Source organism: Euleptes europaea, chromosome 8 (assembly GCF_029931775.1).
Source record: "Euleptes europaea isolate rEulEur1 chromosome 8, rEulEur1.hap1, whole genome shotgun sequence".
Taxonomy (NCBI): domain Eukaryota; kingdom Metazoa; phylum Chordata; class Lepidosauria; order Squamata; family Sphaerodactylidae; genus Euleptes; species Euleptes europaea.
In genome coordinates this window covers 43,323,594-43,337,837 of record NC_079319.1, presented here as the reverse complement: position 1 = coordinate 43,337,837, position 14,244 = coordinate 43,323,594, and the positions used below count along the sequence as shown (strand labels likewise).

At 48.5% G+C, this 14,244-nt stretch overlaps 1 protein-coding gene across 1 annotated transcript in view; it reads left to right on the top strand.

The window, feature by feature from the left end:
* The first annotated feature begins 13,279 nt into the window (after window positions 1–13,279).
* XKR4 (XK related 4) overlaps window positions 13,280–14,244 on the top strand; it is a 137,816-nt gene continuing 136,851 nt past the window's right edge. Inside the window, exon 1 of the mRNA XM_056854525.1 lies at window positions 13,280–14,127. Within this exon, the coding sequence (XP_056710503.1) occupies window positions 13,280–14,127 (848 nt within the window). The remainder of the gene's footprint in view (window positions 14,128–14,244) is intronic.

The following is a 14,244-nucleotide window of genomic DNA, read 5'->3' as shown; positions in this document are numbered from 1 at the left end:
GTGAGAATCTGCCTGGGCATCAAAAGGACTGGCGATTGCCCAACCAAGGGGTACGTCTTTGATCCTGTCTGAATCTTGGCAAGGCATAACTGGATCGAAAGGACCGCTGGAAAGGTTTGTATTCCTTTCTCTGGGGCTTGGGCATGATGCACTTTTTATCTTTTGTCTCTATTAACATATTGTCGAGCCTTTCTTCAAATAGCTTGCCTCCCTGCAGAGGGTAGGCAAGCAGGGGAGATTTTGCTTTAATGTCAAAGGGCCAGGCTCTTAACCAGAGAGCCCTGCAAATGGCTGCATTAGAAGCGGCTGCCCTGGCTGAGAAGGAAAGTGCATCCAGAGAGGCATCAGCCAGGAAGGCAGAGGCCTTGAGGACTCTGTCCACTCCCTCTGCCACCCTCTGATCGGCGCCCAGTAGTAGTTGGGACAATTTCTTTGCCCAAGCATGTGATGCCCTTGCAATAATTGCTGCAGTAGTGGTAGCCTGTAGTGTTAATGTGGCAGCCTCATGGACCTTTGTGGATAAAAAATACATCTTCCAGTCTAATGGATCCATTATGCAGCCCATCCCATCCTCACCTGGGAGTTCCGGGGACTGCAGAGCAGCCACAGGAGCATCAACTACTGGTAACTTTAAGAGTTCTTGTTTAATTTAAATTTTTATTATATTTTCAAACATACAAAAAAAATTACAAACAAACAAAAAAAATGACAAAATAGAAAGCCAGATAATAAGAATGACCTATATAAAAAGTTAAAAAAAACCCAAAATACATTTGTTACATTCTTATTACATTTATTCTACCCATTTTTTTCCCACCACCCTCCACCAGTGTGTCCTTGATCCCTCCCACCACCGTGTTGAACTTCCGGAGAAGTGTCTAAACAGTTTATTCAGTACATTATTTTAACAATAATCTAAGTTATCAAAAAATTGAATCTACAACTCGTTCACTATATTTGTAAAATTCATTTTTGCCAGCTTGTCCCAGTATGCGAAGGCTTTTGACCACATAGTTTTAAATTCTTCCACATGAAGGGAGTCTGTTAATTTAGCCATCTGCATATATAACCATATTTTTTCTCTCCAGCCCTTAATTAGAGGTCTATTTGTTATCTTCCAGGATTTTGTTGAGTATATATACTCTCAATTGCTGTTTTAAAACCAGTATCCAATCCCATATATTCCAATATTTTTTTCATAAATTTCCAATTTACATTATCAAAAGCTTTCTCTGCATCTAAAAAGATCGTAGCCATTGGGTTTGGAGTATACTCTGAATATTCTAATGAATCTATCACCGTTCTAACATTTTGACTAATCATTCTACCAGGTAAAAAACCAGTTTGATCTTCATGTATATAGTCATTTAATAGCTTTTTTAGCCTTGTGGCTAAAATATCAACAAATAATTTGTAATCATTATTTAATAACAAAATAGGCCTATAATTCTTAACTTCCAGTATATCTGTATCCAATTTTGGTATTAATGCTATATTTGCTTGTTTCCAAGTTTGTGGAATAGAACCATTTTGTAAACATAAATTCATAACCTTCAATAAATGTGGAGATATCTGTTCTTCAAAAGTTTTGTAATAAAATGCTGTGAATCCATCCAATCCTGGTGATTTATCTAATTTACTTTTACCAATTGCTTTCTTTAATTCCGCAGGGGTTATAATTAAATCTAAAAAATCCTTCTGTTCCTTTAATATAGCTTTCCAATCAAATTGTTTCAGATACACATCCATTTCTTTATCTGAAGCTAGTTTTTCTCTATATAATTTTTGTAAAAATCTTCAAATGTTTCCATTATTTTCTGTTTATCAGTTATTGTTTTGCCTTCTTTCCTTATTCTGACTATTGGCACCTTTTCCTCCCTCTGCTTAATCTGCCAGGCTAACAACTTGCCAGGTTTATTAGCATGTTCAAAAAATCTTTGCCTATTAAACATAATTTTAATTTCTATTTCTGTTGTTATTAATAATTCATATTGTTGTTGTAACTGTTTCAAGTTGTTAGCCTTCTTTTGCTTATCTAATTTATCTTGAGCTTTTTTTATTTGTATTTCTTCTAACTTAATTTTCTCCAATATTATTTTCTTTTGTTTTTCTTTCATCTTAAACCACCTCGTATTTTGTTGAATCAAAAGTCCTCTAATTACTGCTTTACCAGCATCCCATACCATCGTATCTGAAGCCCCCTTATCAACATTTTCAATGAAATAATTTTGAATATATATTTTTTAATTTTTCTACAATCTTTTTATTTTTTAATAAATAATCATTCACTGACCATGGTCTATGATTCTTATCACCTATCCTGATTTTTATCGTAATGGCATTATGATCAGATAATACCCTAGGTGATATCTCCGGGCTATGTGAAGTATTCATTAAAATTTTAGAAAGCCATATCATATCTATTCTTGAATGGGTAAGACGTCTGTGTGAAAAATATGTATAACCCTTTTTACTTCCATGTATAAGTCTCCATGTATCAAACATTTCCCATTGGTTAGTCATATTAGAAAAAATACCAGGCAACCGACCCTCACATTTCAGTTTCTTTTTCTTTACAGATCTATCCAATTTTGGTTCTACTACCCCATTAAAATCCCCCATCCAAATCATTTTCTCAGTACCATACTCGGCCAATATCAAAGCTAAATCATTTAAAAAAATTGTTTCATATTAGGGGCATGAATACCAACCAATAATGTTGGTATGTAACTCTGATATGTAACTTTAAGAGTTCCATGGCTGCTGATGACATGTGGTATAGTTTCTTTGTGACTGCAGGGAACTCCCTATTAATGGTGGGTTTATCCCACTCAGTTCTGATCACTTGCTGAAAATATTCTGGCAAGGGGTCTGTTTTGATTTGGTGGTTAATTCTGGGAAAATAGGACTTAGTGCCTATGGCCCAAACTCGAGGTTTGGATTCCTCCACCGTTTCAGCCTCATCATTGAGCTCCAGAGCAGAGAGGGCTTTGGAGAGAAGGGACTGATAATCCTCCATAGCAAATAAATGAGGAATATTTCCCTCTACCATGGTAATCTCCATGTCAGAGTCACACTCGCCCTCTTCTCTAATGCTGCCTTCAGATGAATACACTGAGGCACGATCCTGTATAGTATTAAGGGAGGTCTGAGCATAATTACTTTTCATTGCTACTTTGGTTAGCCAGGGACCTATGCCCTCTGCGTAGCTGCAGCAAGCCTCCCTCTCGCTGAAATGCCTTGAGGAGCTATCAGAAGGGGAGGGGGAATCAGGCAGGATGGGTGGTTTCTGGGCTGCAAGCGCCTGTGTGATCATGACTGCCACTTGATCTAACGTTGCCGTTTGCCCTCCCGCTGGTTCGCCCGGGGGAAGAGTTACCTTACCCGTGACCGTCTTGGAGCCGGGACGAGAGCTGCATGCCTGCAGTTCTCCCTCCATACCCCTGGAGGTGGGGAGACCGCTATAAATCATTGCCGCAGTGCCACAATCGCTGTTCAGGGGCCGCGGCTTTTGGGCGCCTTTTTTGTTGTGCCTGCCATTTGGCCTCTTTGAGGCTTTCTTGTGAACAGCCCGATCATCAGGCTGTGCAGCAGTCACCCCTTGCCGCTCCAAAGGAACGCCGAGGCGGCCGATGGAGGGCAAATTAGTAGTTATGGCCGAGCACAATCGCAGCACGCAATCATGATCGGCCTCAGACAAATAACTGTCTTCCTCTCAGCGGCTTAAAACGGTTGGCCCTAGTGCATCCGGGGCCTGCATAATAGAAAGAAAAGAGGCTTCGGAGGACAGAGAAGTAAAGTTTTTTTTTTGTAAGAATAGGTAATAGTGGCAGTAGGAAATACAGAAGATAGATATCTTATCCTAAAGCTAGCCTAAAGGTACAGGAGAGCAGAGCTCTGCTGACTACGTGCTCTCCCCAGCAAGGCAGGAGAAAAAGTGGAACCTTGTGCTATTCCCGCCCAGCAGACAGGAAATAGAAAAAATTAGTCCTGCCTCCCCTAGTGATAGGCGTGAATAACCCCAAGCTGCAAGATGACCTTCCCTCAGAGCGGGAACAAAGCATTTAAAAAATTTTTTTTAAAAAAATCAAAGATATTCCTCTGAAGCATTTGGTACTTAGCCTGTTTTGCCTTGTAAACTTCCACTTAGATCCAAGTCCGTTTTATAAGTTAGTTCTATCACTCTGTTATTTACCAGTAAGTGGTTTTTAAAGGAAAGGAGCAGCATTTGTTGTACTTGTTCTTTATTAATCAGAAAATATTCCCATTATTTCCACCCTCACAGACTAATATCTATGGGAAATGTTCACATTAAAACTACGCCTGACAAAACAGGGGTGCTACTAGTTAGGGATAGGACTGTCAATTCGGTTCGGTCCGAACTGAAAATCAACCGAATTTCCCCTGATTCGGTGATTTTCTGTTCGGACGGATCCGAACTCAAAACTGGCGGGCAACCGGGGGGGCCGAATTCAGCGAGTTCGGGAGTTCGCGAATAAATCCGGCAAATTCGGGCCCCCCTTCAGGGGAGCCCGCTGAAAGGCGCGGGCTGCCCTTTAAACTGATCTGTGCCTCCCGGCCGGGAGGCGCAGATCAGTTTAAAGGGCAGCCCGTGCCTCTCCAGCGGAGCCCGCTGAAGGGGGGCGGGCTGTCCTTTAAACTGACCTGCGCCTCCCAGCTGGGAGGCTCAGATCAGTTTAAAGGGCCCCCGCGCGCCTTCAGGGAATCCCTCTGAAGGCGCGCGGGGGCTGAATTTTCCCCCGAACTCCGGATCCCCCCGAATTACCGGGGATCTGAAGCGGGGGAGTTCGGACTTCGGCACGTACCGAACCCACAAGGGTCAAATTCGGCCGAATCCGAACTGTACCGAATTTTTTTTTTTGACAGCCCTAGTTAGGGAAGGGTTGATCCAGGAATTGAACTATCTCCTGTTCTCCCCCTAAAGATTGTCTTGGGGATTTTCCTGGAGCCAATCACCCTGTCGGATAAACAGGAGGCAGTGCTGGCCAAATGTGCCTTTCACAAGCTTTGGCTCATGAGTCAGCTATGGTCCTTCCTTGGTGGGAAAGATCTTGCCACTGTGAAGCAGGTCCTGGTAATTTAGATTACTGCAATGCATTCTACACAGGGCTGCCCTTAAAGAGAGTAGACATGTAATTTAGAAAAAAAAACCAAGCAGATAAACACTGTAGGAGAAATCTGAGGATGCTGAAGAAAAACACTTAAAAGGGGGGGACCCTAAAAACAGAGACACCTGTTGTTTCAAAATTAGATCAAAATGGAGCTGTTGGACATGCATTGTTTAAGAGAAACAAAAGCTGAAAGACATATAGGAAGTGTAGGCATCAAACAGATGCTTTCCAAATAAAGATAATTGGGAAAGCAGATGAAGCAAAGAGAACTGCTAAAACAGAATAAAGCAAAAAGCATGCAACAAAAACATTGGAATGCACCTGTGAAAATTAAGTACTAGAAGTAGGGCTGTCAATTCGGTTCGGCCCGAACTGAAAATCAGCCGAATTTCCCTTGATTCGGCGGTTTTTAGTTCGGACGGATCCGAACTCAAAACTGGCGGGCAACCGGGGGGGCCGAATTCAGCAAGTTCGGGAGTTCGGCAAATAAATTCGGCCAATTCGGCCGTCAGTAAGCAGCATAACCGTCAGTAAGCAGCATTCTCCTCCCCCGGCCAATCGGTGGCCAAGCTGGGTCTTCTTCTGGCCAATCAGTCAGGATTGAGTGCTGGAGGAATCAGCTGATGTGCGGCCGGCCGGGGAAAGAGAGAGAGAGAGGGAAATCCTCATGTGTGTGTGAGGGGGTGCTTGTGCACATTCGCTCCTTTCCGTGGCTGCAGGGGGCGCATTTTTTGGGGTACCGACCCCAAACTTTCAGGGGATATTCAGACAGGTTTTCTTAAGAGACCACCCAAGTTTTGTAAACATTGGGTCAGGGGGTCCCGAGATATGGGCTCCCCCCCTTTTTTCTTTCCATGGCTGCAGAGGGTGCATTTTTGGGTGGCCGACCCCAAACTTTCAGCGGAGCATCAGACTAGGCTTCTTAAGATACCCCCCAAGTTTTGTAAACATTGGGTCAGGGCCCCCCGAGATATGGGCTCCACCCCTTTTTCCTCTCCCCCCTTTTCCATTTTCATGGCTGCAGGGGGTGCTTTTTTGGGGGTTCAGCCCCCAAACTTTTGTCATAGCTTCAGAGAATCCCTCTTAAGAGACCACCCAAGTTTTGTAAAGATGGGTTCAGTGGGGGCTGAAATATTGGCTCCCCCCTTTTCTCTTTCCATGGCTGCAGGGGGCGCATTTTTGGGTGTGCCGATCCCAGACTTTCGGCGGAGCTTCAGTCAAGGCTTTTTAAGAGACCACCCAAGTTTTGTAAACATTGGGTCAGGGCCCCCCGAGATATGGGCTTTCCCCTTTCCCCTATTGGGATGAATGGATCACCCTCGAGAGATGCATACATATGGATCTTATATTGGATACAAATGGAATCATATTGGATTACCCAGCCTCCCAGCCCCTCCTGCTGGAACAGAAGACAGCCACAGTAAGACCCCTTTGGGGGCTTTAATCTATATTTTTTCTTTTCTGTGTGTGTGTGGGGGGGAAAGCAGAGTCTGTGTGTGTGTGTGGGGAGGGAGCAGTTTCTGTGGGTGGGTGGGGGGAAGCCAAAGGGGGCTTTTGCCGGTTCTGCCTGGGGTGTGTGTTCCCCCTCCAGTCTCTCTCTCCCTGGTTTGAGGGGGGGCTTCATTTTTATTCTTCAGGTTTTTCCTCATTCATAAGATCAGTTAGGTTATTGATGCTTGCTCAAAACTGGTTTTCAAATGGTGACTTAAAGAATGCATCTGCCTGGTCCCAAGTCCAATGCAAAAGGAGACATTCCACCCCCTCCTGCTCATTATGCATAGCTAGCTGCCTCTGTCCCTTTCCATGGTATGCAAACTCCCAGGTGTCAGGTGTTGCTATGCACTGTTGCAAAGGTTTTGCATTGCGTGCTTGTGTTGCTTTGCAGTTGTATTGTTTTGCAAAATTCTTCACACCTGCCCCGCCCTTTGCATATTTGCAAAGGGGTTGCTCTGCAGTTGTGTTGCTTTGCAAAGTTCTTAGCACCTGCCCAGCCATTGCTCTCATCAGCTGTTTGTCGGGCCGGGAGCTTTGTGCGTGGGTGGCAAGCTCTGCGGAGAGATCCACATTAAGGGTGGGGGGACCCCTTTCAGGGCCCATATCTCAGCCCCCCCTGACCCAATCTTTACAAAACTTGGGGAGTCTTTCAATATACGTCCTTTGAAGCTCTGCTGAAAGTTTGGGATCTCTAAGCCCAAAAATGCCCCCCCCAGAGCCGCGGAAAGGCGCGGTTGTGTTTTTAATGGCTTTATTCGGCCGAATTTTTTTCCCGAACTTTGAATTCCCGCCGAATTGAACGGATCCGAAGTGGGGGAGTTCGGACTTCGGCACGTACCGAACCCACAAGGGCCAAATTCGGCCGAATCCGAACTGTACCGAATTTTTTTTTTGACAGCCCTAACTAGAAGAGAGAGAAAAATATCCTCATACTCACCTGAGCCTGCTCTTCTACCTATGATAATGTCAACCATAACTGAAGGTTACACAAGGTACCTTTTGTATAGGTCTTGGCTGCCAAACTCTTTAGTAGGGCAGTAACTCTTAAACATCTGCTAAAGAGGTAGATGGCATAGTACAGAATCTTGCAATTCTTCATGGAGTGAAGCAGAGATTCACAAGCAAAGGCACTTTGTAGTATTAACTGATAAAACCTGAGCTAAACATACAAGTTATTAACCCGAATCATTGCCCTTCACTGCAGCTGAGGATTCTTGTTGAAGTTTGTAATGACAAATTGTAGTTCTTGATCTTTAAGGTGTCACTGGACTTTTGTTTTATAAACGAAACACAATTATTTCACATCAAGGGAATTAACTATATGATTATGAGTGGGCCCCTAGGAAGCCCTCAGGGGTTAGCATCTGCCCCACCTTGCCAACTGCTGATGCCAACTCAGGTAATGGAAGGTCTGAAACTCTCTCACACAAAAGTGGCTCTTCTTTCACATCTTTTTTTTAACACTCAGGTTATCTGTGAGGCCTGTGCCTTAACCCCTAATAGAAATTAAGTCTAAATTCAAGAAATTGCATTTGCTAAATTTCACCATTCACAACCGATACTTTCCCTCTTATTCCTGACACTACTGTCGTTCTGTCCCCCCTGTAACATTTAGATTGTGTTCCTCGTCGTCTATTTCCACTTATGTTACTTTGGCAAATAAGAGGGGACTGCATCCCATAGCTCTAGAGCCAAATGTGGCTCAGAACAGAATGAAATATGGCTCTTTTAAAAAGGAAAATCAAATCTTTCTTTAAGGCAAAGGAGTAGGTGAGATGGTAAAATAACCAGTATGTAAACCGCATGGCTAGAAAGGATTTTTATGGGACTGAAGAGATGCTTAGAGATGTTTTACAGAAAGAGGAATGATAGAGGTGAACAGTTGCCAGTAATCCAGTGTGAACCATGTGCAGATTTATGTCAGTGTTCTAAAACAATCAAGCAGAGTGCTACTGTGTATATGTATTATTTGTGTATGTCATTTCCTAATGACTCACAAGAAACCAATATTTGGGCTGTGACTATGCATTATTGGACTATTGGACTATGCATTATTAATCAATATGGTAATTATCAACATGTCAAGATGTATAGGTTCAGTTATGAAATATATATTTTCTTATCTTGGCTCTTTTTTGATCTTTTAATTGATTTGGGTCTTTCTCTTTGTTTAGATTTAAAGAAAACAAGCTTAGCTGCATACATATACCAAAGATGTTCATCCTGGACAACTAAAATAAACAAATAACCCAGATTTTTACTGATTTCAGTGGCTGGAGGGGTGGCAAAAGCTCCCCCTGGCTTGCTTGCTTTACTTTATTATTTTTAAGACAATCCTACACTTCATCATCTTTACAAGGCTGAACTGTTTTTCTTTTACCCAAGTAAAATATAACCAAATGGAGCGACTGAGCATATGCTACTACATCTGAGTGTGAAAAGCAAGTAGAACAATAGAACGGGCAGAACTTGTTCTAATGTCTGAAGACCAGTCATGTAGTGTAACAGTAAAGTATTTTGTACAATAAACAAACGCCCAGATCAGGAGAGCTGAGGACTTCCTAGCAAAACAAATATTATGTGGGGAGAAACTGAGATGGAGGGGACAAAGACTAAAGTTCTGAGATACATGAAAGTTAGGTATATGGGTCCTCAAGAAAAAAAGATTTTTATACCCCGCTTTTGGTTGTTATACCCCACTTTTCTCTACCAAATGGAGTCTCAAAGTGGCTTACAATCATCTTCCTTCCCCCAACAGGCACCTTGTGAGGCAGGTGAGGCTGAGAGAGTTCTAAGAGAACTGTGACTAGCTCAAAGTCAGCCAGCAGGCTGCATGTGGAGGAGTGGGGAATCCAATTTGGTTCTCCAGATCAGAGTCCGTTGCTCATGTGGAGGAGCAGGTAATCAAACCCAGTTCTTCAGATTAGCGTCTGATGCTCTTAACTGCAACACCACACTGAACTCTCTTAGGTTTATACCATAAAATAGCCATCTCTGTAAAGGAAGAAAACATCAGGTTGTCTGTGTATTTAAGGATGAAGATTACTATCTGAAATGAACTGTGAGCTGCTCTGAATGTGTGGTGGTTGATCCTCTGCTTTTGACCAAATAGGTTTGAGAGCCAATGTGTTCCAGTGGTTACAGTGTTGGCCAGGATCAAGGAGACCCATTTAAATCCTGCTTGGGCCTACATTTTGTCTTTATTTGGGGGCCCAAAAATTGGACCTCCTGACCCAGTCTTTACTAAACGTCTGTGTTTGTGTAAGGAGAGTCACCAGCAGCTATGCTGCAAATTGTGTGCCTCTATCTTGAAAAACAGCCCTCCACAGCCCTGCAAAGGTCCCCCATTGACATAACATTGAGCTATGTCAGAGCTGAGAATCATGGAGAGAAAATTTCCCCAGAATAAAGAAACCATTGGGAAATTTTTGAAGGGCTCTGGGGGGTGCAATTTTTTTGAGTTAGAGGCACCACATTTGAAGTGTGGCTGCTGGTGACTCTCCTTACAAGAACCCCTGAGTTTGGTGAAGATTGGGCCAGGGGGTCCAATTTTATGGGGCACCATTTTTTCTCCATTATAAACAATGGAAAATGCATGGAGGGGCCAATTAAATTAGACCCCCCCCCCAGCCAAATCTTCACCAAACTTGGAGGTTCTTGTATGAAGAGTCACCTGCAGCTACGCTGAAAATGTGGTATCTCTACCTCCAAACATAGCCTCCTCAGAGCCCCACAAATATTTCCCTAGGGTAAAATAGACCTAAAGAATCAGGGGGAAATCGTCTTTTTTTCAGATTTGCCCTTTTGGCTCCATTGAAATGGTGCCTCTGTTTTTGGTTTGGCATCTCTGAATGCACACTCCTACATAATGATGTAAGCTGCTTTGAGTCCTCATTGGGAGAAAATGAGGAATAACTATCTAAACAATTAAGTGGTTGAGCAGATTTGTGACCGCAAGAACATCCTGCTTTGGAAATGGAGTTATTCCCAAGTGAGAGCCAGCATGGTGCAGTGGTTAAGGTGTTGGACTGGGACCTGGAAAACCCAGGTTCAAATCCCCACTTGTGCCAGGAAGCTTGCTGGGTGACCTTGGGCCAGTCACACACTCTCAGCCCTGACCCTGGCTAGTATTGGATGGGAGGAATACCAGGGTCACGATGCAGAGGCAGGCAATGGCAAACCACCTCCAAAGGACTCTTGCCTTGAAAACCCTATGGAGTTGCCATAAGTCAGCTGTGACTTGACAGGGGAAAAATAGTGTGAATAGGAATGCATTGTACCACAAAAGCAGACTTAAACATCCCTTGTGAAAACAGCCTATGCTGCTTCAAACTTGCCTCCAGTGGCAGATTCCCCATTCACAGCAGAAGGTTCCAATTTCAATATGTGCAGTTTCATACAGGTAATGTTAAGTAGCACATTTGGTTTTGATTCTCCTCCAGTGCAAATATTCAATAGTTCATTTGTCAATAAAAGAGGGAATGGTCTTAATCCTTTTGAGGGGAATACGCCTTGCTACTGAATGGCTGTAGTCTGTGGTCACTTAGAAAAGAAGGAAATGCACTGTCCACAAGCTCAGAAGCAGGTTCCCTCACACCTTCTGGACTGAGCCTATGTCCAAAATAGGCTCCAGGACACCCTGTGCTGGAAGCAAGCCTTGAGTCAGGGCCTAACGGAAAGAGACACCAGTCTTTTGCAGGCAGGTGAAGCACAAATTTTGCATTTAAGGCATCTAAAGCAAAGGGTCTGGTCCCTGCAACGTGGAAGGTTGGCTCATTTGTGCTTCACCTGCCTGCTCTCCCCGCCACCGAGGTGCCTGGCCAGGGGTGAATCCTCTCCAGCCTCTCTTGTCAAGCGCCCTGTCGGTCTGGCTTGTCCTAACCCGCATCACCCCGCGAATGCGCCGCTTTCCAATCTCTAGTGATGCAATAAACCAGAGGTTCGTGGGGGAGAAGGAGACCCGAGACCGTTGTTTGCAAGAAAACAATTATTTATTCAGAGCAGCTGCTACCCAGAGCACTCTACCGAGTAAAAATCTCTGAGCCCCGATCATACTGAGGAAGGGATATTTATCCAAATTCAAGATATGACAACCCATCAACATTCAGGGTAAAGCTGATAGCACTACAGACATGGAGGTGGCAGTATAGTAACTGTTTCACCCAGTTCTTGTTATGGTTCATTGTAACCCTCTGTGACTCTTGCCCCAATTCCTTAGCACACAGACACACAGAGCTGCCCAGCAACAAGCTATTCCCTGGCTGTCCTAATACATTGCAATATATTTTACAGAAAGGAAAAGAGATCATTGCAAATTGCTAAATCAGTGGATCTTCCATAGTCAGGGGGAGTCCACCCTGCTGTCTCACTAGTCAATGGCTTCAGGCGGGATGGCTCACTTGGCTCGCGAGACGGAGGGGAGAAGGACGCCTATTGTACGAAGGCGCTTCCAGCACCGGCGGCGGCGGCGGCGGCGGCGGGTCCTTCCCCCCTCTTGCCGCTCCCGCAGCCACTCCATCTCCGCGCCACGCCCCCCTGTCACTCATCGCCCGCATCCCTCCCAGCGCCGAGCTCGCGCTCAGGCAAGCCACGCTTTCCGGCACCCGCCCCCCCTCCTCCTCCTCCTCCCTCGTGGCACACATACAGAAGGCCTCCCAGTCAACCGAAGCAGGGCTCTTCTGGCATGGCTGTGGCACGCCAGGCGCCTCCCGCTCCCCCCCCCACCCCGCTCGCACCACCTGCTGCCAAGAAGGCTCCCTCCCCCTCCCCCCTCCACGCCCACCCAGCTTGAGGCCGAGAGTCCTCAGGGCGCGCCACCAGCCCAGCCTCAGCCCCTAGGATGCGTTCGCGGTGGCGCAGAGGAGGGTGGCAGGCAGGCAGGCTGGGAGACCCGAAGCCCTGTCGGCACAAGGCAGCCCGGGTCTCTCAAAGACCACGACGACGCCCTCCCACAAACACCCCCCCCCGCCACACACAGGTCTCTTCCCGCCCGAAGACATAAATAGTAATAAATCGCTTCTCCCCACCCCTCCCCACCCCGCTCGGCCTCCCTCGGAAGGTAGGGCGGGCCACGAGCCGCAGCCCCCAGCACGAGCAAGCAGCTCCCCCCCGCCCCGCGCGCCCTGCGAAGGTAATGCTCGTCCGAGTCCCGCAGACCACCTCCCCGCCTGCCTCCCCCCTCCTGTTGCATCCCCCGCTGCTCCAGGCCCCCTCCCCAGTGCCATCGCCTTCCCGCCTCCCTCCCTCCCTCCGGAGCGCCACGGCGGTTCTGGGTGTGTGAGTGTGTGTAAAGGGAGGGAGGGATGAGGTCATCCTCTTTCCCGGCGTCAGTCAGCTGGGCGGCGGCGGCGAAGCGGCGGGGCGGGCCGGGCCGAGGGAAGGATGCGCTGGCTCGGGGAGCGCGGCTGCCCAGGCTGCTCCCGCCCGGGGCTGGGCGGGTGAGCGGGTCTCCCCGCAGGCAGGCAGGCGGGCGGCGCTCGGTCCGCGCCTGCAGGCGCCGCCGGCCCGGCCCCGTCCGCGCCCGGAGAAGGCGTCCGCGGCGGGCGGGCGGGCGGGTGGGTGGGTGAGGGCGGGGGCGGGCTCGAGGGGGCTCCCGGACCGGGTCCCTCTCCCTGCCGCCGCCTCCTCGCCGTCGTCCCCCTCCCAGCCGCATCATGGCCGCGAAGTCGGACGGGGGGCGGCTGAAGAGGAAGAAGGGCAGCGAGGTGGCGTTCACGCCGCTGCAGAACTCGGAGCACTCGGGCTCGGTGCAGGCGCTGGCCTCGGGCTTGCCCTCGGCGGCGGCGGCGGCGGCGGGGCCCGGCGGCGGCGGCGGCGCGGAGGACGGCGAGGCGGGCGGCGGCTGCTGCGGCGGCGGCGGGCGGGCGGCGGCGGCGGCGGCGGGGGGCTCGCGGGGCTCGGGCGGGGGCTCGTCGTCGCTGTGCCTGCGGCCGAGCCGGGAGCAGCGGCGCTACTCGCTGTGGGACGGGCTGTGGATCGTGGCCGCCGTGAGCGTGTACCTGGCGGACGTGGGCACGGACCTCTGGCTGGCGGCCGACTACTACCTGCGGGGCCAGCGCTGGTGGTTCGGGCTGACCCTCTTCTTCGTGCTGCTCGGCTCGCTGTCGGTGCAGGTGTTCAGCTTCCGCTGGTTCGCCCACGACTTCGCCGCCGACGAGGGCGCCGGGGCGGCCCCCGCCTCCTCGGCCGGCGGCGGCGGCGGCGGCGGCCACGCCGAGAGCAAGCTGCTGGTGAGCAGCGGCTCGGCCGCGGGGGACATGGATGCCGCCGCCGCCGCCGGGGCTCGGCCGGGCACGCCGCAGAGGCAGGCGTCCAACGCCAGCAAGGGCAACGCCACCAACAGCACCAACAGCACCGCCACCAACGCCACCACCACCACCAGCAGCGGGAGCGGCGCCGGCGGCGGCGTGCGGGCCCCCAAGAGCCGCTCCGCCTCCTGCGCCTTTTGCATCTGGCTCCTGCAGTCCCTCATCCACATCCTGCAGCTCGGGCAGATCTGGAGGTAAGAGGCCCGCGCGCCTTCCTGGAGGCCACCTGAGTCGCGGGAGGGACGGAGGGGGGGGCGGGTGGTCTTGCTCCAAGGGCATCGGGGCGCCTGTCTGTCTGCGGGGCGCTGTCA